We start from the raw sequence: 25,823 nt of genomic DNA, 5'->3' as shown, positions 1-25,823 counted from the left end.
AAGTGATTGTGACTAATTAACATAAAGACAAAGAATCAAAGACATGGTGCATATTTTAGGTGTTCTATTAAATATTCAAACAAAATTTCTTGACCGACATCAAAATAGATTATCAGCAGTATGGATTTATCCCTCTATCTGCAAATAGAAAGCTTTGTGCAACCACATCTGAAAGATTTTGACAAAGCTATACAGTTAGTTATTAATCATTTTCCCCAAGGTAAATAATCTTTATATTAAAGCAACAGGATGTCTATCTGTCAGTCTCGTCTGTCTGTGTTCACCGAAGGATTTCGAAATACCGATGAACCGATATAATTCTTCTTTATGGAATAATACACGGCAGCGATGTTGAAAAGAGACTATCCAAGGAAAAACACACAGCTCAATTTGTAGGAATATATTTCGATTAAATCACATCTAATCCTTGTCAACCTGCACAAAATTAACCATATTTCATATATTTATAGTAAAATCAGATATATATTTTGAAAAATATTAGGTTATTTTAAAGGAAAGAAACAACAAAATAATGAAAAAGTGCTAGAAAATACAAAGAAAAAGTTAAATGTATTATAATGAATATGGTTATCCCTTCTATTATTCTTTACTGTACAAAGGTTTGTTTGAAACTGAGTAATTTAACCGCTGGTTTTGGTGTAAAGGGAAGGGGTAGAAGGGATGGGGGTTTAAAAGAATCAAAGTTCAAAAGAATGAAAGTTTTGTACTGTATAACTTTTGTTTTTTAAAAAAATATTGCAATTACAGGGGTGTATATTCTGCATGGGATCCCCGGCTCAGGGGGGGGGGGGAAATGAAAAATAAGTGGTTGGAGGGGAAAAAAATGTAAAAATTAAGAAAACTGAAAACATTTTTTCCATTTCGCCCCCCTCCTTTGTTAAAAAAAACTAAAAAAATGTGTGGTAGGAGGGATAAAATAAATAAAATATAGAGTTCTTTAAATATTTTTCTATTTCCCCCCCCTACTTTTTAAGAAAAATCTAGGGGGGAAAAAAAATAAAAAATTTTGTAGCAGGGGAAAAAAAATAAATCTTGTGCAGAATATACACCCCTGTGCAATTAGCAAAACAGAAATAAGTGAATGTGTTGAAAAGATTTTAATTTTACATGACAGTGTATGAAAAAATGTCATAAATTAAACAATAAAGTATTAAAAGATTTTTTAGTAATGATTAACAACAAAGCAACAAATGTAAATTTATATTTAGATAAAAAAACAAGTAAAATTACAATTTTTTATTTAATCCATTTCTTAGTGTGTCAAATTTATTGATGTATTCAGCTTCCCGAATTTTTCTGTAGTTTGATGAGTCCAGTTTGCATTTTTCTAAGACTGAAAGCTTCATGTTGGTCATGCTGTGTCCAGGTAGATTAAAATGTTTTCCTGTTGGGTATTTGTCATGATCTGTGCTTCTGACATAGCCAAGGTGTTGGCCAAACCTAACTTTTAGTTTGGCTTGTGTTTCACCGATGTATTGAACAAAATTACATGCAGCTTTGTCACAGGAAATGCAGTAAACTACATTTTTACTTTCACAGGTAACACTCTCTTGTAGGTTGATGTAAATTTTCTTGTTATTTGAGCTAACAACTTTTTTACCTTCTTGAATATAGCTACAGGTATTACATCTTGGTTGTTGGCATTTTTTGAGGCCAGGTAGAGATCTCTGTTTTCTTGATGGTAATTTTGTCTTTACAAGGCGTGCTCTTAAGCTAGCAGATCTTGGCTGTCTGTAAGCAACCATGGGGAGTGGGGAAAAATTTCTTGTAGGCGTTGGTCATTCAATGTCATAAATTTCCATGCATCCTTAAGTATTTTTGACAGTGGGGGCAATGATGGATGTTAGGATACAACAAAGGGTATTCTGTTTTTCTTCTCTCTTATCACTTTCTGAAGGGCTTCACTCCTTTTTAGATTTAAGGCTTTTTGTATGCTTGTGTTGATCAGTTTCTCATCATAATTTCTCATCAGTAAAAATACAGTGAAGCTTACAGTGAAGCTTCTCGTAGGTCCTGGGACGGTTAATAACTCTGGGGGATAGTACCATAACTCCCAAGAAAAAATACACACCGCCAAAAATATTTTTTCTTTTCTTTTTAAACTAACATTTCAATTCATTTTTATTTGGTATATAATCTTATAGTTTAATGTTCTTGTGTGTAATATTACATTTTGTGCTTAAAACTAATCTTAAAAAGGGGGGGGGGCGAAAGTGACACTTTTTGAAACCAAAACTAAAAGTCATCAAAGGAACTTAACTAAAAAAAGAGTTACAGGTCTGAGATTTTGCATGACAGTTGCTTTATAGGGGTAAAATTTGGAACTGCGAAGAAATGGCGGCGCAACCGCCGAAAACCGTCGAATTTTTTTTGCCTTTTCTCGGCGGTTTTCGGCGGTTGCGACGCCTTTTCTTCACAGTTCCATATTGTACCCCTATAAAGCAACTGCCATGCAAAATGTCAGACCTGTAACTCTGTAAAGTTGAGTTCCTTTGTTGACTTTTAGTTTTGGTTTCAAAAAGTGTCACTTTCGCCCCCCCCCCCCCCTTTAATTGTTGTGTTAAGATTTTATTATTTATTTCAGTGCGACCAGAATCGCTGAGGAGTATTCTAGCCCAGCTGTATCAGAGATTTATCAAATTAAATTATCGAGTGGCTCACTCTGGAGAGAAAAGAAGGAAGATATACAAAGAATTTGTGTCTCTCTTACAATCTGGTATGACTCTTTCAACATGTTTACTTTAAAGCGAAACTTTCCTCAAATTTGTTTTGTTTGTATGTACTTAAAGTAAACTTGTTTCGCATCACCGTTTTACACTTGTCTGGCATTTAAACCCAATGATGTCACATATAAAATTTCTCTATTATATTATTTTGCAGATTTTATCCCAGAATTTACTTTTTTTATACAGTTTTAAGATAAGTTTTTTTGTAGGAAAATTAATACTTTCCTATGGAAGATAAATTATTATGAGATTAATATTGACCTAAAATATCTTTTCTACTTTTTTAGGAAGTGAGCAGGGTATTATAATAAGACTAGCTATAGAAAACAAAACATCACCAGCTTTAGCCGCTAAAATTATTGTTGAAGAATATCTCAAGGCAAGGATAATAGATTTTAAAAGCATTCAGTGTTGTTGATTGATTGATTTATTAGCCATAATTTCTTAGTCCTGGGACCAAAGTAGTCCTGAGGTGAATTCTTTTTTGGCTCACTGCCTCACTAAAAAGTCACTAAAATCAGAACAGTCATTATTGTCCTTGATTGTCAGGAGGATTTAAAACCAGATGAATTAGAAGAATATCAAGCAGGAGACAAAAAAGCTTATAATTCTATCAGGTATAAGTATATTAGATTCAGGTTAACTATTCCTCATTTAATTATATCATTAGAAAACAAATGACATATAGTAAACAGAAAAAAAACATCACATTACTAAGATTTAGAATTAAGGGGGGGGGAAGTTTTGCCACTTTCGCGTAATCCGTGATTATTAGGCTAGGTATTGATGTGAGACTATAGGTTATTTGGGATAAAAGTTTACTTTTGGGTAGTACTTTACGTATATTTAATCATTTTTTGGATAGGTCTCCAGGTTCAGGTGCTGCAGGCTGGAAGGTGGTTTCTGGACAGGTAAAAAAATTTTAAAATTTTAGTTTGAAGAGTTAGAGATCAAATTATAAAACAAAATATGCATCTTTATGGATATTATTGACATATCAGAAGAAAAAATTAAAATCGGCCTCCAGGTTCAGGTGCTGCAGGCCTCCAGGTCCACTCTGGACAGGTAAAAAACCAAGTTTTTTATTTGAAGAGTTAGAGGTTAACTTATAAAACAGAATATGTATATTTTTTTATATTATTGACATATTTGAAGAAAAAATTAAAATCGGCCTCCAGGTTTTGGTGCTGCAGGCCTCCAGGTCCACTCTGGACAGGTAAAAAACCAAGTTTTTTATTTGAAGAGTTGGAGGTCAACTTATAAAACAGAATATGCATATTTTTTGATATTATTGACATATTTGAAGAAAAAAATAAAATCGGCCTCCAGGTTCAGGTGCTGCAGGCCTCCAGGTCCACTCTGGACAGGTAAAAAACCAAGTTTTTTATTTGAAGAGTTAGAGGTTAACTTATAAAACAGAATATGTATATTTTTTATATTATTGACATATTTGAAGAAAAAATTAAAATCAGCCTCCAGGTTTTGGTGCTGCAGGCCTCCAGGTCCACTCTGGACAGGTAAAAAACCAAGTTTTTTATTTGAAGAGTTAGAGGTCAACTTTTAAAACAGAATATGCATATTTTTTGATATTATTGACATATTTGAAGAAAAAAATAAAATCGGCCATCAGGTTCAGGTGCTGCAGGCATCCAGGTCAACTCTGGACAGGTAAAAAAATAAAAATTTTTATTTGAAGAGTTAGAGGTCAACTAATAAAACAGAATATGCATCTTTTTTGATATTATTGACATATTTGAAGAAAACATTAAAATCGGCCTCCAGGTTCAGGTGCTGCAGGCTTCCAGGTCCACTCTGGACAGGTAAAAAAATCATTTTTTTTTATTTGAAGAGTTAGAGGTCAACTTATATAACAGAATATGCATCTTTTTTTATAATATTGACATTTTACAAGAAAAAATCAAAATTAGCCTCCAGGTTCAGGTGCTGCTGGCCTCCAGGTCCAATCTGGAAAGGTAAAAAATCAAAAAATTTTATTTGAAGAGTTAGAGGTCAACTTATAAAACGGAATATGCATCTTTTTTGAAATTATTGACATTTTTGAAGTAAACATAAAATCAGTCTCCAGGTTCAGGTGCTGCAGGCCTCCAGGTCCACTCTGGACATGTAAATAATCAAATTTTTTATTTGAAGAGTTAGAGGACAACTTACAAAACAGAATATGCATCTTTTTTTATATTACTGACATATTTGAAGAAAAAATTAAAATCGGACTCCATGTTCAGATCCTGCAGGCCTCCAGGTCCACTCTGGACAGGTAAAAATTAAATCTTTTTATCTGAAAAGTTACAGGTCAACTTATAAAACAAAATATGCATTGTTTTGGATATAATAAATGTACTTGAAGATAAAATTGAAATAGGCCTTCAAGTTTAGGTGCTGCATCTTTTAACATATTTGAAGAAAAAATTGAAATCGGCCTCCAGGTCCACTCTGGAAAGGTAAAAAATCAAAAAATTTATTTAAAGAGTTAGAGGTCAACTTATAAAACAGAATATGCTTCTTTTTTATATTACTGACATATTTGAAGAAAAAATTAAAATCGGACTCCATGTTCAGATCCTGCAGGCCTCCAGGTCCACTCTGGACAGGTAAAAATTAAATTTTTTATCTGAAAAGTTACAGGTCAACTTATAAAACAAAATATGCATTGTTTTGGATATAATAAATGTACTTGAAGATAAAATTAAAATAGGCCTTCAAGTTTAGGTGCTGCAGGCTTTCATTTTCAGGTATTTTTGCTTTTTTTAAAATTTTTTTTTCCTATTATGAGGTTTTAAAACATGGTAGGTATCATATACATTGATACTTTTTTATATGGACAGTGACACTTTTACCTGGATCCTGGTGAACGCTGGTTGTTGCTGGCCAGGTGAAAATCTCAAATTGTTATTTTGGAATTTAGAAGAAAGAATTTGAAATAAAATAAGGTTCAAATATAATATTATAGTGAAATTTAAGGACCTGGAGCCTGTCTGGACACACATTTTGAAGCCTTACATGATCAATTCTACTATATTATCTTATTTTAACCATTTTTTATATACATACCTTTCATCTAAATTCAAAAATTACCTTTCTGGATATTTTTCTTCAAATATGTCAATTATTTAAAAAAATGCATATTCTGTTTTATAAGTTGACCTCTAACTCTTCAAATGATTTTTTTTATTTTTTTACCTGTCCAGAGTTGACCTGGAGGCCTGCAGCACCTGAACCTGGAGGTCGATTTTAATTTTTTCTTTAAATATGTTAATAATATCAAAAAAGATGCATATTCTGTTTTATAAGTTGACCTCTAACTCTTCAAATAAAAATAAGATTTTTTACCTGTCCAGAGTTGACCTGGAGGCCTGCAGCACCTGAACCTGGAGGTCGATTTTAATATTTTCTTCAAATATGTCAATAATATCAAAAAAGATACATATTCTGTTTTATAAGTTGACCTCCAACTCTTCAAATAAAAAACTTTGTTTTTTACCTGTCCATAGTGGACCTGGAGGCCTGCAGCACCTGAACCTGGAGGCCGATTTTAATTTTTTCTTCAAATATGTCAATAATATAAAAAATATGCATATTCTGGTATATAAGTTGACCTCTAACTCTTCGAATAAAAAACTTGGTTTTTTACCTGTCCAGAGTGGACCTGGAGGCCTGCAGCACCAAAACCTGGAGGCCGATTTTAATTTTTTCTTCAAATATGTCAATAATATAAAAAAATATACATATTCTGTTTTATAAGTTAACCTCTAACTCTTCAAATAAAAAACTTGGTTTTTTACCTGTCCAGAGTGGACCTGGAGGCCTGCAGCACCTGAACCTGGAGGCCGATTCTAATTTTTTCTTCTGATATGTCAATAATATCCATAAAGATGCATATTTTGTTTTATAATTTGATCTCTAACTCTTCGAACTAAAATTTTAAGATTTTTTTACCTGTCCAGAAACCACCTTCCAGCCTGCAGCACCTGAACCTGGAGACTTATCCAAAAAATGATTAAATATACGTGAAGTACTAACCAAAAGTAAACTTTTATCCCAAATAACCTATAGTCTCACATCAATACCTAGCCTAATAATCACGGATTACGTGAAAGTGGCAAAACTTCCCCCCCCCCCCCTTATCCTAAAACCTTACCGGATAGGTATTAAATAAGTATTCCCATAAATTTAGAAATCAATAAGTTTAAGGTAGCTATAAATAACTACCTATGTAATTATTATTTGTTTTTAAGATTACGCGCCACTCAGCTATTGAAGAATCATGCATTAATAGAAGATGCTGATTTAGCCTATGAAGTTTTGCTTGCCAAACTGAGAGACCATTGTTATGGTCAGATAGCGGAATCTATCAAACAAAGCATAGGTAGGTTTATTTATACTTTATTTCCTAACCTGCAAATTCCTTTCAAGCATTAAATATTAGATAATAAAAGGAGCATTTCATAGGCATAATAGAGATATTTGTAGTGCTCTATTCATAGTTACTCATTAATAATATTTTTTTGTACTTTTGTATGTTTGATTTTATTACTTTTTTGAAACTTTATTGCCCAAATAAATAGGTAGGTATGTTTTTGTTTCAGGTTTGGTTCAGAGATACGCCAAATAATAACTTATGTCGAAATATGTCTTCTTAGAGGTTATCAACCATGTTAGTTGAAATACTAAAAATGTCAAGTATCAGTGCTATTCTGGCGCTATGGTTTCATATAAAATGCGGAAAGTTGTATATTTTTCTATTTAGGGGAAGAGCACGAACAAAGAATCAAAGACAAGCTAACGGAACTTAATATCCCGTTTAGGTAAGGAATTTTACCTTTTTTATATTGGCATGTAGATTTAGACATTCATAAAGTACATATTTATACATTTACATAACTATTTTCGTCTGTATCATAAGATTTCGCTGACCGAAGCTCTGAATCTATTTTCTTTAAGGGGTCTGCTTTAGTTTGATCTTTGTCTTAGTTTTTTTCTTTGTGTGGGAGGATATGTTAATCTTATAAAAAGCTAATTCATACATACCAGATGATCTGTAAAATAACAAACTTGAAAACTTAAAGTACAAAGATAATACCTATTCTTATTTTAAAAATTTTTCTTTTTTAGTGACGAGCACGTTTTACGAAGCCGGGGTTGTGACAAGACTCCTGATGTGAAACTAGAAGTACCTGTGGCCGTAAATGGAAGGGTAATCAACTGGATTGAGTCTAAGGTATGCTAAAAACAAAAAATACAGCATTTTTTCAGCCTTTAAAAAAGAATAAAGTCTAAGTTTTAATACAGTTGGTTCAAGAACAATTTTTCTACTAATTCATCAAAATAACGCATAAGTTAAGATAAGAAATTCCTCAAAACATTTAACCAACAGTTGAAAGAAATCATAAAGAAGGATCTATTACTGTACAACAAACATAAATCATAGTTTAGATAAAAAATTCATTTACAATATTTGATAGAGAAATTCTAAATTAAGGCTTTATTTGGAGATCGTGAGAGTCACGAGGGGTATTTGAAGGATCAGTTCTGGTCCTACTGGAATAGATTTGGAGCTGGACTGGTTATCTACTGGTTTGGATATATCAAACAGCTAGGTACGCTTTGTATTTCAGTTAGGTACTAAACTAAATAATTTTAAATGTAAGAAGTGTAGCTTTTTGCTTCGATAAGCACCGAACCTTCCCTCCCTGTAAATAAGAGGTTTGGTAGTTTTCCATTTGTTTTTGCTTTAGAACAGGTTAGGTTAGGTTTATTGGGTACAAAGTAGACACATGCAGAGTTAAGGAACCACAGGATTAGGCACTACATTGTATTCAACTTTTTTTTTAAACCTGGAGAAACCTTTTAGTGTTGGACAGGCACTTTGTAGGAAAGCACTAACTTAGACATTTAAGATACAAAGATTATATATGAATATTTGTTTAGATCAGAATACAGAGAAGGGGATAATCTTATCTGACCATTTACCCACAGATATTGTATACTATCAACCAGATCTGGTATCCAGGTATAATATTTACCCACAGATATTGTATACTATCAACCAGATCTGGTATCCAGGTATAATATTTACCTACAGATATTGTCTACTATCAACCAGATCTGGTATCCAGGTATAATGATTCCTCAATATTTTTGGTAATAAGGAGCAAAAGGATTACTAAACTTTCTCATAACACAAGCATCTAGTTAATTTCCTAATTAAAATGGGGTTCACAATCGACCACAAGACTCAGTTAATTTAATGTTTTCTACCATATAGTAAGCTTAATATTTATATGATTAATTTTAAGGTCATCCCAACTGAACAGTTCTCGGTCAGCTTCTGCCCTTGTGACTTCTAAACAGGACAGCCCTTTCCTGGCTGCTTCTAACAAACGGGACAGGCTTAGCCTTGGTGAGCTTATTACAACAAAAAGGTATATTTAACAAGGTTCTATTGTATGTGAACTTTAAAGAAATATCTTTCATATAATAAATAATGAAGGGAGATGTGTTATTATGGACAGTTTTCGTAATAGAAGAAGAGTTTTTTTTTTATAGATATCATCTATATTAATATTAATGGGTGTTATTTTTAGGAAAACATTTACGAATATAGGTTTCTCTGATATTAATATTAAGCACTAGATTATTTAGTTTACAATAGCTACAAATTGTCATCTACTTTACATGTAATTCACGCAGATACACCCCTAAATGCCTCAAGTTGTACTTGAAGGAATGGGGTGGGAAAGCCGACCATCTATTTTTTTGCTTTAACGGAATAAGTGAAAAAAAATGGGGATGGGCATTTACAATTTTTCTAAAATCTAAATTATTATAATTTTTTCTAGATCAAGTTTATCCACAGTTGACGAATCCCTGTCTCAGCTTTCCCTACAAGAAATAGAGGACGTTTCTTTTGGCTAGTGATTGTGGAAAAAAAGTGAACAATGATTTATTAACTGTTAGTGATATTTTGTTGCAATATATTCATCTAATCTAGTGAATGAAGACTTAAATTTGAAGACACTCAACAAGTGATTTTTTTTGCAAGAAGACTTTTTGTGATAACTTTAAAAAATGGATTTAAGAATTGCAGTCGTATGTTCATCTAACATGAATAGGTAGGGTTATTTAGTGGTTCAAGCACAGATACCCCATTATTTTTAGAAATTGAAAATAATTCGGGTATTTTTTATACTTTATGTTATGTTAGGTTAGGTTATATTGGATGCATAGTAGCCCCACAGAGTAAGGGCCCCTGAAGGGGTTATACACATAGAAAAAAATTCATCCCACTTCCTCATTTTCATTTATTCAAAGATAAGGGGGGAAGTCTGAGCTTTTAGACACTTTAAGGTAGGGTACTGTTTCTTTTTTCTCCAATAAGAATGGTTATTGGGTCGGTGGATTTATTTCTTAAAATATAAATAAGTATGTAGGTTTGCTTGTGCATATGGGATGGGCCCATGCACCCAAATGCTTCTTGAAAAGTAGTCAATAACCAACTTATAACCAAAATCATCGCTTAATCGTTTGTTAATATTAAACCTAGCCTCATCGCTAAATTGCTTAAGTCTCATCTAATAATGTTAGGTGAAATATTCAATTAAGTAGCTAAAACTCACCCAAACAACAGTGTAATCAACAGATCAGGTAGACAGGATCAATGCCATTTTACCCACTCTAAAATACACATGAGATCTTCAGTTAAACATAATTAAAACCCCAGAAATACTCACTCTGTAATGGGTATAGAATAATAAACCAAATGTATATAAATGATAAAGATATTAGCAACATGATATATTGAATTAAGACATATAAAACACAGTATTAAATATTTGATCTTTTAAACAAACATAAAACTATATTGAAGAGTCCTCCTTCATATTGGACAAGAACGTCGGCCTCTTCAACATGTAGAACTCCTTCCATAGGTAGGTATATGATCTTTTAATGGCCACATCACAGGATGGTCTAAATAATAACAAAATATGTATTTCTACAAATCATCACACTAATTACAAATTGTTTTTTCTTTTGTTCTTTTTATCATTGCACTTTAGACTTGTGAAAATCATTTGGACTTTTTATCACTAAACTTATCTGACCGCATAGACAGTGTCAAAACTATGAATAGCCTATTTATCATCCATTGCCCAATCCTCCTCCTTGGCATAGCGGCGACCGGTGATACGTCTACTAGAGCCATCCTCATACAAACTACGCAAAAACTTATATTCCTTCCTCATCCTATTCACTTGTTCTTCCAGAACCGAAATTTGCCTTTCCATGGCCTTGTTACTCGCAAACACTTCTTTCCTGGCATGCTCAGCCTGCTCTGCCTGCTTACGCCATTCTCTAGCTGCTGCCTTTTGTTCTTGGACTTGTACTTTGACAATATTTAATTCCTGTTTGTATTGATCAGCCAATTCTTCATTGACCTCAGCCGCACGTTTATATTCTGCCAACAATTGATTCTCATTACACTTTCTTTTTTCTTTTTCTCCTTTGGAGCTTTCATCTCCTCATCAGAGCTGTCCTCAGAATCCTCATCAGAGGAATCACTGGAGTCACTGCTGGACTCGCTATCACTGGATTCGTTTACTGCCCGGATAACTCTTTCTTCATCCTCCAAGGTTGATTTCTTTGGCACACAGGCATCGTTGTCAACTTCAATGACCAGATTTTCCATCGGTATTTCCTCTTGCCCCCAGGTTGGTCTTGGAGAAGACTGCAGAATTTCTTCCAGGTGATATTGTAGCGCAGCTTCTCTATCCTCCTTGGTCTCCATATGTCCATACCTGTATAAATACCAATATTTCCAACCAGTGGGTTTCCATTGACTAAATGTCAGTCTTTCAGCCAAGGCTTCCTCCTCATTTCTGCTGACAAGGTTTCTGTCTTGAAGACATTGCTTAAAAAAAGGATTAATCATGTACCCTGGAGTTGCAGCTAGGGGAGGGGGAATTTTAATTCTGACGGTTTTGGCCATTGCACCATCTGGATCCTTCTTGCCCGTAAAGGCATTATCAAACACTGTTATCAGATGGCCTTTGAGTCTGATCAACATCTCTGGGGATGGATACTTTCCTACACCCAACCCCAGCTGGAAATCCGCGTAGCATCCTGGTTTTGTTCTCAGAGAGAAATCAGTCTCAGAAATTGTGGTCATGGCCATTTTATGTAGGTCTAGTGGCGACATGCCCATGCACAGGTTGTAGAGTCTGATTCCATCATTGAGTTTGGCCACTTTTTCCCATGCATGTGAGAATTCAGGCTCAAACAGGCATGTGCCAAACAGAACTTTGTTCTTTTTCTGACCTCTCCAGACTTCCAGAATTTGAAAGATGTGGTCCAAAATGACCTCGTTGTCGATGGTGGCCGCATACTTTTGGTACGCAGACACAACAATGTTCTTAGCTTGGGTTTGATCTGCCACTGCTTGTTTGATTGTCTTGGTTGTGGTTTGGAGATCATAATTCCATAGTGAGAACCATTTAATCCTGGTCTTTTCCTCGTCAGAAATGCGCTGTGGCATTGCGTGATACGCGAACACAATATCTTGGGCATTGCTCGCCATTGCGGTCAAAGAAAAATCGTTTATCTGAAATGAAATATTGGTCATCAGCACAAAAAAAAAATTTTCTATAACTTCTTACAATAAGCAGGAAACTTGTTTGGAATTATGATTTTTGGGATGGAAGTAATATTTTTGATTGGATTGTTTTTGCAATTTTTATATAGACTGATGAGTAAAAATGAACTTTGACCTTTTTTAACTGTTGAAATCCTATTCTTACGTGTGATTTTTAATTGGAATTTTGTTATGAATTGTACTAAATAAGCCACGTCCGCTACAAAAATTGGTTTTTGTCACTTTATTTCTTTTCCGGGTTCGCGGGATCGCTGTGAAATGCGCACAAAATGCCGCGTTCCGTTTTTTGTGTTGCATTTGATTCTTACTCTACGAATCTGCCAAATCATCGTAACTTTTCTTTACCACAACAAAGCTTCAAGGGAATGCGCGTTAAATAAATCAATAAACATAGTGTTTGTTCTTTTGTTAATTTTTGGGTGATTGTGTTATATACATATTTACAAGGATTGTGTTTGGTCTTTAGTTTCTATTTAAGACCGCATTCAGAGTATTTTCACTCAGTTTTCCAGTTTCTAAGGCTTCTAGTAGAGGAACCTTGATGACACCCCGTTTGGTTAGTATGTCAGCCAACATCTCCTTTCCAGCCACCCAGCAAACCTCTAGTATTCTTCCATCATCAATCATGTCTTTGATAATCGCTATGTCAGCTCTGAGCATTCTTTCTGAAACATCTGATTCGGAGTATACAGCAATTTTTGCTGACATGTTGTCAGTGATTGCCCTCACTTTCAGATCCACTACTCCTTTTGTCATTTCTTTGATCTGTGTTTTGAAGCCTAGCGCAGCATCTATTCCATTATAGAGAATCTGGGTCTCTGCCCCTAGGGTGCTGTGAACTTTGCGCTTGAGCTTGTTTGTCTTCCATTCAATAACAGCACTATGTCCAGTGTTGATGTTGACTAAGAACACAATATAACCACCAGCGCTATCAACTTTCTGGTTCAGATTTCTGAAAGCTGCGTCTGTGAATACCCAGATTTGACAGTCTTCCCAACTTAGTAGGTTTGACACTTTTACTGTCACTTCAGCTTTCTTCATCTTTAGAGCTACACTTTGAGCTCTTGCCAGATCCTCTACTTTCCCTCCTTTGAACTTTGTGGAGAGTTCTAGGGCATCAAAAGCAATGTCTGGCCTGGTTGCTCTGGCTGCCCAGTTGATCATACCTGTAATCTGCCTCAACTGAGTCAGCTCATCCTGTGTCATATCTCTCTGTTTGTCTTTCATGCTTTTTACATCAAGTTGCGGAATCTTTGCATCTTTCACGTACTTGTTTTGGTGAAAGGTTATACCATCAGCTGCTTGTTTCATGTAATAGCCTGTATACATGAATTCTCCAGACTCCATCTTGCCCACTTTGAACTCTTTAATCACTTCCTCCATAATCCTCTCGAATTCAGGAGTTCCAGCTTGGAGAAAGTCATCGACGTGTATGCCTACGATTCCAATCAGAACACCATCTTTTATCAAAAAGAACAGACCTTTATCCATGCAAGACTTTTGAAAGCCTTTGTCTTTGAGCTTGTTTAGTACTTTGAAATACCATTTACGGCTGGCATCTTTCAGTCCGTATAGGCATCTGTTTAGCCTCCACAGCTTATCTAAAGCATTTGCCTCCTTTGGAGGTTTGACAAACACTTTTCTGTCCATTTTGTCACCCTGTAAAAAGGCACTTGAAATATCAACCGTCTTTAGAGTCCAACTGTTGGTTGCTGCAAGGGCCAGTATCAGCCTAACTGATCCTTTTTGCACAGTAGGGCTGTCAGTTGGGAATTCTCCAGTTTCCTGAAAACCTCTAGCTGTTAATCTTGCTCTTTTTTGATCACCTTTTTCAGTCAGAACCCATACTGTAGTTATCCTTTCTTGACCTACATCATCTACTTCTTCAAAGGTGTCAAAAGCTTTCAACTTGTTGAGTTCATCAAACTTTGCCTGCATCACCTCTGGTGTGTTCCTTTGTTCTTTGGGAATCATTACTGCCAGAATTTCTTCAGGTAAAGTCAAGAAAACTGCTTCTTCCTCATCCTCAAGTCTTATTTTTCTGTCATTTATTCTGTTTACCTCCATCTTCTTTCCAGAGTCTAACTTGATGATGAAAAATACTTCGTCTTCTTCTTGCACCTCTTTTTCTTCATATCTTATCTGGCGTTTGGATACTTCGTCATGGAATACGTCTCCATTGTCTAGTTCTATGTTGAACCAGCCAGCATTTCTACCTCCAACTTTTCCACCATGACTCAATATGGATCCTTTTTCCCACTTTCCATTTTCAAAAATTTCAATTCTGTCTTTCCTCTTGAGCACTTGATTCGCATTCTGAATCGTACCATCTTCATTGAAAGCTGGTGCTGGTCTTTGATTGACTTTCTTTCTTTTCTTGCCTTTGCTTATGCTGTCTTTTCGAGTTTTTGCTGCATTCTCAATGGTCCTGTTCTTGCTGTTGTCTAAACTTTGTTGTGATTCAACAACATTACCTTTGTTTGTATCACTGTTAGCTGTTGTTGGTTCTTCTGGCTGTTCATGTAAGTTTTGTTGTGATTCAACAACATGATCTTTATTTGTGTCATTGTCAGCTGTCATTGGTTCTTCTGGCTGTTCATTTGGAAAGTTGTTTCCTGTTTGTTCTTTGTCAATTCGATTCAGCCTGTCAATCTGTAGCTCATCCATTCTTTGTTGTATCCATTGTTCATGCTCATTTAGAGTTTCATCAAGTTGAGATTGTCTGCTTTTCTCCTCATTGTTGTCTCTTTGAGTATCATCTTTGTCAGTGCTCTCAGTTCTATCATTTCCTTCATTCTCTGAGACAGGTGATTCTATGATCTCCTTGGCTTTGATCTGTTTGGCCAACTCAGGTCCTGCTTTGAGCAGTCTATTAGCACTAACTCTGTAGTATGAGGCTCCTAATCTGATAAATATCACCTTGCTGTCTTGGAAGACCACCTTGGCTGGTCCTCTCCATTTGTCTTCTCCCTCCTTGTGAAAGTACACAATGTCTCCATTTTCATAGACTGTGTCTGCAATCCTTATCTTTGCCTTTAGTGCTTTTCTTATCCTCTCACTTCTTTCTGATTCTATGAAGCTTTTCCTTGCAGCATGCAAGGCTTCAAGTGTTTCTAAGAGTGATTTGCTCTTTTCTGGCTCTTCCCAGGCTGGCGGGGGATCATCCAGAATGTTTGGAAGCTTGATTTGCCTCCCAAACACAAGCTGATAAGGGGAAAATCCTCTCACATTTGACAAGGAGTTTATAGCTGTTATGGCCCATGCTAGAGCGACCTCCAGTGACATATTAGGATATTCTTTCATATTTGACCTAACTATGTTATCTGTAATATAATGATTTCTCTCATTTAATCCGTTCTGCCAGGGGCTGTGTGCCCCTGTAGTCAGAAGCTGGATGTTTAACGCGCTTGCCACCTCACGCATGCTTTCATTTGAGAACTCTGTTCCATTGTCACTCAGAATCTTGTCAACTTTACCAAAGATAGGTAGCCATTTTGTGGTGATGGCCTTTATGATTGTCTCCGGTTCTTTGTTTCTGACAACTGTTGCTACTTGGAATCTCGTGAAATGATCAATCATGTACAGAATGTAGATGCCCTTGTGAAAATTCCATACTTTTAGATCAATGGTTAACACTTGTCCAAAGTCACTGGATAATGGTGCTGCAACTGCTGGCTTATCTGGTACTCTCTTGCGCAATAGACATCCTTCACATTTTTCCATGATCTTATTTATCATAGGGTCAAACTTTTCATTCCATTTCCCTGCATCTTTGATAATTTGGACAAGCACTTTCTTTGGTCTATGCCCAAATTGTTTATGGATCTTATCCAATCTCTTAATTTGTTCTTTTTCATCATCTGTTTCCAATTCGGTGATATTGACTTCATCTAGAGCTTCATTCTTTTGCAGAAGGTCAACTATGTAATGACCAGCTGTTGTTGTGTGCAGATCAAGTGGTTTGCCATTAATGGATCCTTTATCATTTCTCATGTCCAAGGTTATTCCTAACCTTTTCATTTCAGCTTTGGAGAGAAGTAAAGGAATATCAGAGCTAATGACATCAATAGTGATTTCATTGTATTCCCCTCCAATCTTTACTGGAATAGTGTATTTGGCCTTTGACTTTAGTCGTCCTTGGTTTCCAAAGATAAATGTTCTCTTTGATTCAATAGGTCCTTGTACATTCTGCTTCAAATCTTCTGGTAATGTTTGTAGATATACTCTCATCCATTTCTCTCCTGTCACACTTGCAGTGCAGCAGGTGTCCAGGGCAGCCATGTTTATGGCCTCAGCTGTAAAATTATTCAATTCTTCTTTGTTGTCAGAACAAAGCACAGTACAATTTACACTTTCTTCTCCACTTTCTTCATCTGTTCTTTCCATGAGTAGCTCTTTTTCTTCCTCTATACCTTGTTCATTTACTCTGGTTAAGTACACTTTCTCATATTTTCCTTGCCTATTCCCTTTATTGTCGTTCTTTTTCGTGTTTTCAACGGAATCAGGACAATCTGCCATAAAGTGTGTGGTTGAATCACTGAGTTTACATCTCATTGGTTTTCCATCTGGGCCCAAGGGATTTCTCTTTTTTGTTCTTAATTGAGAGAAATTGCCGGATTTTGTGTTATTTCCGCTGTTTTTGTTCCATGTTTTCCTATTTTGGTCTCGTGAATTCTTATATGAGGAGTTTTGGTATTGTTGATAATGGGTTGGTGGTTTCCAACCTCTGGATATGTAGACTTCTTCGATATGATTCGAAATGTCGTCTTCTCCGTTAGAATTTTGAGTAAGGTTTATTTCCTCATTAATTCTGTCATTTTTATCATTTAATTTCGAACAGACTTCACGTAATTTTCGTTTAACGGTTTCGTACCGTTTGCCATCTTGCGCCAAAAAATTGCATACGCCACGTATTACGGTTTCTTCTGTATTATCTGATTCTCTCGGCAGTTCAGACGCAAGAAGGTAACCCTGTTGGTCTTTGGCAAGTTCCGTTGCGTTGGACCATGCCCTAACACAAGATACCCAAGTGTTAAAATCACTGAACTCATTTAGAAGCGGCACAGGGACAGTGTTTCTACCTTTCTTGTCGTAGCTGTCATAGTATCTGTTTCTAGGACTGTCGTAATAATCATATGGTCTTTGTCTGAAATTGTCGTTTTCTGTAGGTTGTCTGTAACTCTGTCTTTCGTTACCTACGTCCTGTCTCTGTCTTGTATAGTCATCATAGGAATGTTGTTGTTGTCCTTGAAGTTCTTGATAGTTATTTGGTCTTTGTCCAATAGGTTCATAATGATTAATTGGTCTTTGATCATTATAATTAGTTGGTTTTTGTCTGTTATAATTATCCTGTTCATTTGGTCTTTGGTCATTAAAGTTAGTTGGTCTTTGTCTGTTATAATTATCCTGCTCATTTGGTCTTTGGTCATTAAAGTTAGTTGGTCTTTGTCTGTCATAACGATCCTGCTCAATTGGTCTTTGTCTGCAAAATCTTTCAAATTCAAGAAATCTTTGCATGCGAAATTCATCAAATTCATAAGTATTTGGGTTATCCGTATAAGGAGCTGTATTATAAATTTTAGGCATTGCACCCCCACCGATGCCTCCGCCCTCTACTCTTCCATTATTATTATTGTTTTCACTGTCATCTGTCAAGCCGCCGTCAACACGGCCGGTTTGATCTTTATCCATTGTATCGCTACTTTTTGACTGTAATCCTCCCTCAAGAACATTATCAGTACGTTTTTCGCCGTCGTTTTCCCCGGTTCCGCCAACCGCGCCGGATTTTTCAAAATTATTATCATCCATTTTTATTTCTGGGGTTTTTTATTCTTTTAATTTAACATAACCTTAGCCACACCTCTGACTTTGATCTTGGCCAATACCCCTCTGCTTTTGGACTTGGTCAAATCTTTTAATTTTTAGAGTGATTGATATGCCTAAGCTGAACTTTTAATTACACCGTGCCGTAGATCGTCTCTTGCTTCTTGCTGCTACCATTGAAATATTCAATTAAGTAGCTAAAACTCACCCAAACAACAGTGTAATCAACAGATCAGGTAGACAGGATCAATGCCATTTTACCCACTCTAAAATACACATGAGATCTTCAGTTAAACATAATTAAAACCCCAGAAATACTCACTCTGTAATGGGTATAGAATAATAAACCAAATGTATATAAATGATAAAGATATTAGCAACATGATATATTGAATTAAGACATATAAAACACAGTATTAAATATTTGATCTTTTAAACAAACATAAAACTATATTGAAGAGTCCTCCTTCATATTGGACAAGAACGTCGGCCTCTTCAACATGTAGAACTCCTTCCATAGGTAGGTATATGATCTTTTAATGGCCACATCACAGGATGGTCTAAATAATAACAAAATATGTATTTCTACAAATCATCACATTAGGTATTCTTTATATTTTGTTTCCATTAACTTGCCACGCAAAAGATTACTTTTTGTCTCGCTTCTAATTAAAGGGAGTGTGAACGTAAAAATTTCTCATCTGATTATCAAATCTTAACATTTACTTAGCACATTTCACTACACTGATTAACCAAAAATGTCCTATTCACAAAAATATCCAGAAATAATGCCTTGATTTTATGGTATTTTGAGAGGGAAAAAGGAAAAAACAGGGAAAATCTGAACGTTTTTGTTTCTTATAATGTTTGTAGGGATATTTAACTTGTCATATATAGTTAAAACAATTTACTTACTGTTAAGGATTTATTTTATGATATAAAATTGCCAATTCATTTTTTTATAACGTAGTAATTAGGTAATAAAGACATATTTTAAATTCGTATTATTGACAAAAAAAATACCTCACTGTCTACAAAGGGTTGAATCTCATAGGTTATATAAAATAATAATATCCTTTTTTATTGTGTTGAACAATAAATAACCCACTTTGGAGAATTAGTTTACACTATTATCAGACTGTTTATAAAGAAATATTGCGTCTTTATTATTTACAAATTTGTAATTAAAGGTGGGCGAGAGATGGGCCATTTAAAGTTAATTGGATACTAATAAAAAACCTGTTTCTGGCTTTGTTATTGTATTTGGTTTTCAATAAAAAAATATTGCTTATTTTATCAATTTCTAAGTAACTATACATTGGATTAAAGCAAGGATTATGTTAAAAGTCAGCTTAACTGTTAGGAAAAATCTAGAACTATGTGAAAAAGTTTAATTTTAGCTATAATGGGAGAAAAAAGCAATTTAATGCACATTTTATATAATACGGAAAATTTCTTCCTTTCCCCGTACCTTATAAAAATCGTCGGAAAAAGCCGTTTTTTAAGCAAACAAAAGCGCGTTTTGCTCTATCTGTGAGATATTATGAATGAGATAATGTTAAGATTTGATATTAAGATGAGAAAAATTTACGTTCACAGTCCCTTTAATATTATTTTCTTGCTAATAAAAACTAATTAAAAGTTATAATTTATTGATACACTTTTGCAACTGTATTGCGCAACATTACTTTTCATTTCTTGATAATTCTAAAAAAAAGGGGGCCAGAAGATATTTAGTGATATCGTAATTCTAGGTAGCTTAATCGAAGTCAATATCTGAAACATAGTTTTGGCTTTCTAAAACGTTTGATGTAAATTGATAAAAATTATAAAAAAAAAGGTGTGATGTATTTACGATAATGATGAAAATTTTAAAAAGTTAGGCCTATTTTACATTAATTTATAGTTTTCTAGGATATTTTAAAAGTTACTAGATATTTTAAATAACGGGGACGCGAAATCAATCCTGTCTCCTTTAGAAAAAAAGTTTTTATATTAGATTAATGTTTAAAAATTCCCATCCTCTTTTTATTTATTACTTCTAACCCCTTACTAATGTTTAATGTTATTGGTCAGGTCCATGGAAGCTCATGCAAGATTAAAGAACAAGGGCTTCAATGTGCGAAGTTTCGGTACTGGGGACAAGATAAAGTTGCCAGGACCCTCAATTAATCAACCCAATGTCTATGAGTTCGGAACCAGCTACGAGTTTATCCATCAAGATTTATCTAAGTAAGTTGATTGTGATTTTAGCAATTTTAATATCCTTATAATCGGCCATAGATTTTGCCCCCAATAAACTAATAACCATTTACTAACCAACTTAATTATAGAAAAGTTTTAACCCTAAAATAACATTTTATTTTTAGAAAAGACAAGGCCATGTATAAATCCAACGGTATCCTCCATATGCTCGACCGTAACAGGAAGATAAAGGAGGGACCCGAAAGACTTCAGAACACTAAGGAACAGTTTGATGTTATCATCACGGCGGAAGAAAGAGTTTATGATCAGGTATTCAATGAACTTAGATTTTGATTATAAATATATAAAAAATATGACAACGTCCATAAAAGCGAAGTGTAACATTTGGGTGTACGAACTATTCTATAGGTAATTAGAACAAATCTAGATATATAGCATTTTTTTTACTCCATCTATAGCTAGATGTAAACAACAAAAATCTTCTCTATCTTTTATGTAGGTATAAAATTGTGAAATGTTTCAGGTTTTAGAACATTTTTCATTGAACGGTAACCAAGATAATAACCTAGTTCATGTTATCAATATTGATATTCAAGATAATCAAGAAGAAGCCACGCTAGGTTAGTCTTGTGGGTAGTAGCGCGGCTACTCTTATCATTTAATTGTTGAATTAGGATAATTCATAGTCAAGACCTAGTTTTATGAACTTTTTTACTTAATTCATATTTATATTATTTGTTGTAATATTTTTTTTTTTAAGCAAGATTAGTCAGTTTTCTCCACTCTCATTGCATTTGAATTATTAAAAAATACAATGATGACAACATCCATAAAAGCGAAGGATAGAATTTAAGAAACGAGCATAAACATTGAACATCACCTTGTTGCACGTCTGCGTAAATATAGAATTCTGTTTAATAACAAACCAGGGGTGTATATTCTGCATGGGATCCCCGGCTCAGGGGGGGGGGGGGAAATAAAAAATAAGTGGTTGGAGGGAAAAAAAATGTAAAAATTAAGAAAACTGAAAACATTTTTTCCATTTCGCCCCCCTTCTTGGTAAAAAAAACTAAAAAAATGTGTGGTAGGAGGGATAAAATAAATAAAATATAGAGTTCTTTAAATATTTTTCTATTTCCCCCCCTACTTTATAAGAAAAATCTAGGGGGGAAAAAAATAAAAAATTTTGTAGCAGGGGAAAAAAAATAAATCTTGTGCAGAATATACACCCCTGTAACAAACTTACATTTTTATGACTTGATTATAGAGATGCTTTGCTTAAATTATTGTACCTTATTGTCCTAGGAATTTAATGTTTAAAGAATTAGTTGGGTAGGATATTTAAAACATACAAAAAGGGATGTCAAAAAAGTTTTTGATGACATATGGACTTTCTGTTCACGATCATAGAATTGCTTCGCTTTCTAAATAGTACCTAACTGTTTTACCAATCATCATGAAAAGTTTTAAATCTAAAGGACAATTAACGGACATACAGACCCTAATTATAGAAAAGCTTCACTTTTTAACAAGAACATGACAATCAACATTTATTCCTATTATTTTTTTTTTGCAGGCGCCTTTCTATTCCACGAGTTGGCCTCTCTACTAGTACACAGCAAGGATATCGACAATGAAATAGATGAGCTACTGCAAGACTTTGAAGCCAAGTGCAGCAGACCTATTCTTCATAGCGTTCTATTCTATTAACTCAAATTATTTCATAAGATTATTAGGATTTGATTTTAAAAATTTGGATAGGTAGCAACATTTATTTGAAAACTTTTATATTTATTTAGTATTATAGACAGCTTTTTGCGGATATTAAAATAGAAATTTATCTTACGATTTATCTTAATCTTCGTGGAAAATTATCTGTATTATGATGTTATACATTATTTTTCAGTATGGCTGAGAACTGGTTTTAATCCAGCGGATATTAATCGGTTACGAAGCCAAACTGGAAATGATTTATTTATTTTATTTCAATATTTTTAAATTAAATCTTTGTATTCTTTACGTTGATATTTTAGTTACTTTTTGTTATGTTTTTAGGTTTAGGTCATATAATTTGAGAAAATAGAATAAAATTATTATTACTGCCACATATTAATGCTAAATTTTCAATACTATTATTTGCAGTGTGATTAAATCACAATTTTTATATAAATTTTGAATTTTTAGAATTTTTGTTTAAAGTTTTACGTGTAATTTTTAAATATTTTGTTTGAAGTCTAATTAATAAGTAAAGTTGAAAACTTTCAATGTTTTTATGAATTTTGCATAATATTTACTGAAATAATATCATTTTCTAAGAATTCTCTTATTATTAGTGTGTATTATTCATGTTCTAGATTTGTTAAAAAAATACTTGAAAAAAAGTTTTATATTTTGTCCAATTCAGTCTTGTATGTTATATAATTTTTTTCTTGTCCTTTATTTCATATTTTATAGGGATAAAAGTAAAGATTCCTAATAATTCGATTAACATTGTTTAAATATAAAACTAGCACTTAATAATTTTTTATTAGGTCAAGGTAACTTCAGAAATATTTGAAATTTTTTTAATATTTACAATTTTTTAATGAGTCCCTATTTTTGTCTTGTGTATTTGAATAATAGAAATGGACCTGTAAAAATTTCAGATATTTGTATTGAACAAGAACAAGAGTTGTGCGTGTGTGTGTGGTGTGTGTGAATGAAGTTGTGTTGCCACAATGTCGAAGACAACTGTGAGGAAGGGAAAACAAGATGACAAGTTTTCTTTAGCCATCAGGAAATTAGTTGTTATTCATTTATCTAAATTCCAGCAACCTAATTTGAAAAAATATGGGTTAAATTGAACTAGAGGTTGTACGCAGCTGTTTTGCATTAAAAGAGAAATTTCGATGGCACATCGTAAGTCACAAAGAAAATATTCTAGCAAAAAGACTTAGCTAGCTATCCAACATCCATACTTTCATTTTTATCTACTTCAAATTCATAATTTTTAAAGGGAAGTAGTGGCGTGCACAGAATTTTGCAAGAGCTAAAAACAAGGGGGTGTGAGCTTTAGGGGTTGTATTACAGATTACAAGAGGGGTGTATTTTTAGGCTTTATAAACTCTTTGGGGTCTAAAAAGGAATGACTTCTCACTTCTCAGTAAATTAAAAAGTCTTTGTTGTGTGGAGACCTCTTCGTAATACTAAAAACCCCAATCCCCCATCTCTTCCCCCAGGTTATTCAATTTTGTTAGAATTAGCATGATAAATGAATAACAATATTAAACATTTAGAGAGGTGCAAGGATGGACTCCTGAAAATAAGAAATGTTTTGATTGTGATCAGCGGGGACCAACATATGTTAATATCACTGTCGGCAGTTTTGTCTGTACAAAATGCTCGGGAATGCTGTAAGTATTTAGTTTTCCAGCGTATATTATATTTTTCAAAACGTTATTAAAGTATGATATACTTCTTGTTTAATGATATGTGAGTGATATTTAACTATGCATAGAATGATAATTCTTTAATATAATTCTATTGTTTCTTAGGCGGGGTATGAACCCACCCCATCGTATCAAGTCAATCTCCATGTCGACCTTCACCCCCGAGGAGGTAGAGTTTATGCGAACCCGAGGAAATGCCTGGTGCAGCGCCACCTGGCTGGCAAGGTGGGATGCGGTCAACCAGCCCGTTGACTTCAGGGATGACGATAAAGTCAAAGACTTTATGATAGCAAAGGTAAATTACTTATCACGCAGGAATAAGCTATAGCCAACAAGCGAAATAAATCTAAAATGATATTTGGGGCTTAGATACCCCCCCGGGCCCCCCCCCCCCCCCCCCTAGATATACCACACTTTTCTGGGATCTTGCTGAGTCAAGTATCAACTGTTGGGAATATCAAAGGATGACTCCATGCAAAATTTGAGCCGGATCCGGCAAAAACCGGCCGTGAATTTTATGAAAAACCGGTTTTTTCCGGTTTTTAGGGGGTATCTGTAAATTGATTCAGCTGGAGCAAAACCGGTTGGAGGTACAAAAAATTTTACTTCACATGAAATTTAGCCAATGCAATTGCCTACAAAAATGTACTTCATCATCAACTTGATTGGACAACTCTTTCCCCTCCTAAATGTCCATTAAAACCTCGGAAACGGCAAAAATCGCCAAAAATCACGCCTTCGGCGGCAAATAACAGCTAAACGGTCAGCCGGAGGCGAATGAAACATAAATATAGAAATGTTGAACAATGCTGAATTTTCACCAAGTGAAAGTCTTGTGTCATTATCTCTTATGAGAAAAAAGTTATTAAGGGGGGGGGAAGTTTTGCCACTTTCGCTTACTCCGTGATTATTGGGCTAGGTATTAAAGTTAGACTATAGGTTATTTGGGATAAAAGTTTACTTTTGGGTAGTAGCTCACGTATTTTTAATCCTTTTTTTGATAAACTTACCCCCTAGCCCCCCGGGGCTCAAAAACCCCCTAAAAATGAACCTAACCTTAATTTTCTCAGAAACAATTTGACCAATAGAGATGATTTTTTAAACTTAAGCTTTAATGCGTGTAAACTAACTTCTAGTTTAGAAGTCACCCCCCTGCCGCCAACCCCTAGCCCTCCGGGGCTCAAAAAAAACCCTAAAAATGAACCTAACCTTAATTTTCTCAGGAACCATTTGACCAATAGACATGATTTTTTAAACTTAAGCTTTTATGCGTGTAAACTAACTTCTAGTTTAGAAGTCACCCCCCTGCCGCCAACCTCTAGCCCTCCGGGACTCCAAAAAACCCTAAAAATGAACCTAACCTTAATTTTCTCAGGAACCATTTGACCAATAGACATGATTTTTTAAACTTAAGCTTTTATGGTTATAAACTAACTTATAGTTTAGAAGTCACCCCCCTGCCGCATACCCCTAGCCCTCAGAGGCTCCAAAAAACCCTAAATATGAACCTAACCTTAATTTTCTCAGGAACCATTTGACCAATAGAGATGATTTCTTAAACTTAAGCTTTTATGGTTATAAACTAACTTTAAGTTTAGAAGTCAACCCCCCTTGTGCCAACCCTTAGCCCCCCGGGGCTAAAAAAACCCTAAAAATGAACCTAACCTTAATTAAAATTTCTTATTTGAAGAGTTAGATTTACATTTATTAAACCAAATATGCTTATTTTTTGGATGTTATTGACATATTTGCTGAAAAAATTAGAATCAGCCTCCAGGTTCAGGTGCTGCAGGCCTCCAGGTCCACTCTGGAGACAGGTAAAATTAAAATTTCTTATTTGAAGAGTTAGAGGTACACTTATTAAACCAAATATGCTTCTTTTGAACGTTATTGACATATTTGCAGAAAAAATTAGAATCAGCCTCCAGGTTCAGGTGCTGCAGGCCTCCAGGT

The 25,823-nt window shown here is 34.4% G+C and overlaps 3 protein-coding genes across 8 annotated transcripts in view; all 3 read left to right on the top strand.

Moving 5' to 3' along the window:
* Positions 1 to 81: 81 nt before the first annotated feature.
* LOC145311825 (CDAN1-interacting nuclease 1) lies at positions 82 to 9,741 on the top strand. Of its 2 annotated transcripts, none has more exons than XR_013876800.1 (11): positions 82 to 220; positions 2,606 to 2,737; positions 3,035 to 3,126; positions 3,297 to 3,364; positions 7,001 to 7,131; positions 7,513 to 7,570; positions 7,878 to 7,983; positions 8,245 to 8,362; positions 8,694 to 8,828; positions 9,062 to 9,187; positions 9,605 to 9,741. XR_013876800.1 is itself a non-coding variant. In XM_080150818.1 (11 exons), the coding sequence occupies exons 1-11, from the start codon at positions 121 to 123 to the stop codon at positions 9,678 to 9,680; spliced, it is 1,089 nt and encodes a 362-aa protein (XP_080006944.1). In that variant the 5' UTR covers positions 82 to 120; the 3' UTR covers positions 9,681 to 9,741. The 2 variants fall into 2 exon arrangements, 1 of the variants encoding a protein (XP_080006944.1); XM_080150818.1 differs by having other exon boundaries at positions 8,694 to 8,775.
* Positions 9,738 to 23,088, top strand: LOC145311828 (RNA polymerase II subunit A C-terminal domain phosphatase SSU72-like). 4 transcript variants are annotated; one of them, XM_080150822.1, is made up of 6 exons: positions 9,738 to 9,877; positions 20,314 to 20,469; positions 20,607 to 20,751; positions 20,966 to 21,062; positions 22,019 to 22,137; positions 22,545 to 23,088. In XM_080150822.1, exons 1-6 carry the CDS (start codon positions 9,834 to 9,836, stop codon positions 22,587 to 22,589), a joined length of 606 nt encoding a protein of 201 aa, XP_080006948.1. In that variant the 5' UTR covers positions 9,738 to 9,833; the 3' UTR covers positions 22,590 to 23,088. The 4 variants fall into 4 exon arrangements, with proteins under 4 accessions (XP_080006948.1, XP_080006949.1, XP_080006951.1 ...); XM_080150823.1 differs by having other exon boundaries at positions 22,526 to 23,088; XM_080150825.1 differs by having other exon boundaries at positions 22,498 to 23,088.
* drongo (Arf GTPase activating protein drongo) overlaps positions 23,088 to 25,823 on the top strand; it is a 28,909-nt gene continuing 26,173 nt past the window's right edge. For both annotated transcript variants that reach the window (XM_080150814.1, XM_080150813.1), the window contains exons 1-3: positions 23,088 to 23,218; positions 23,718 to 23,834; positions 23,976 to 24,165. In XM_080150814.1, the coding sequence (XP_080006940.1) occupies positions 23,160 to 23,218; positions 23,718 to 23,834; positions 23,976 to 24,165 (366 nt within the window). In that variant the 5' untranslated portion in view covers positions 23,088 to 23,159. The remainder of the gene's footprint in view (positions 23,219 to 23,717; positions 23,835 to 23,975; positions 24,166 to 25,823) is intronic.

Source organism: Acartia tonsa, chromosome 2, assembly GCF_053477335.1.
Source record: "Acartia tonsa isolate MP-2025a chromosome 2, ASM5347733v1, whole genome shotgun sequence".
In the NCBI taxonomy this organism is placed as follows: Eukaryota; Metazoa; Arthropoda; class Copepoda; order Calanoida; family Acartiidae; genus Acartia; species Acartia tonsa.
The sequence above is the reverse complement of the archived record's forward strand: the minus strand, read 5'-3'. Positions and strand labels throughout refer to the sequence as shown.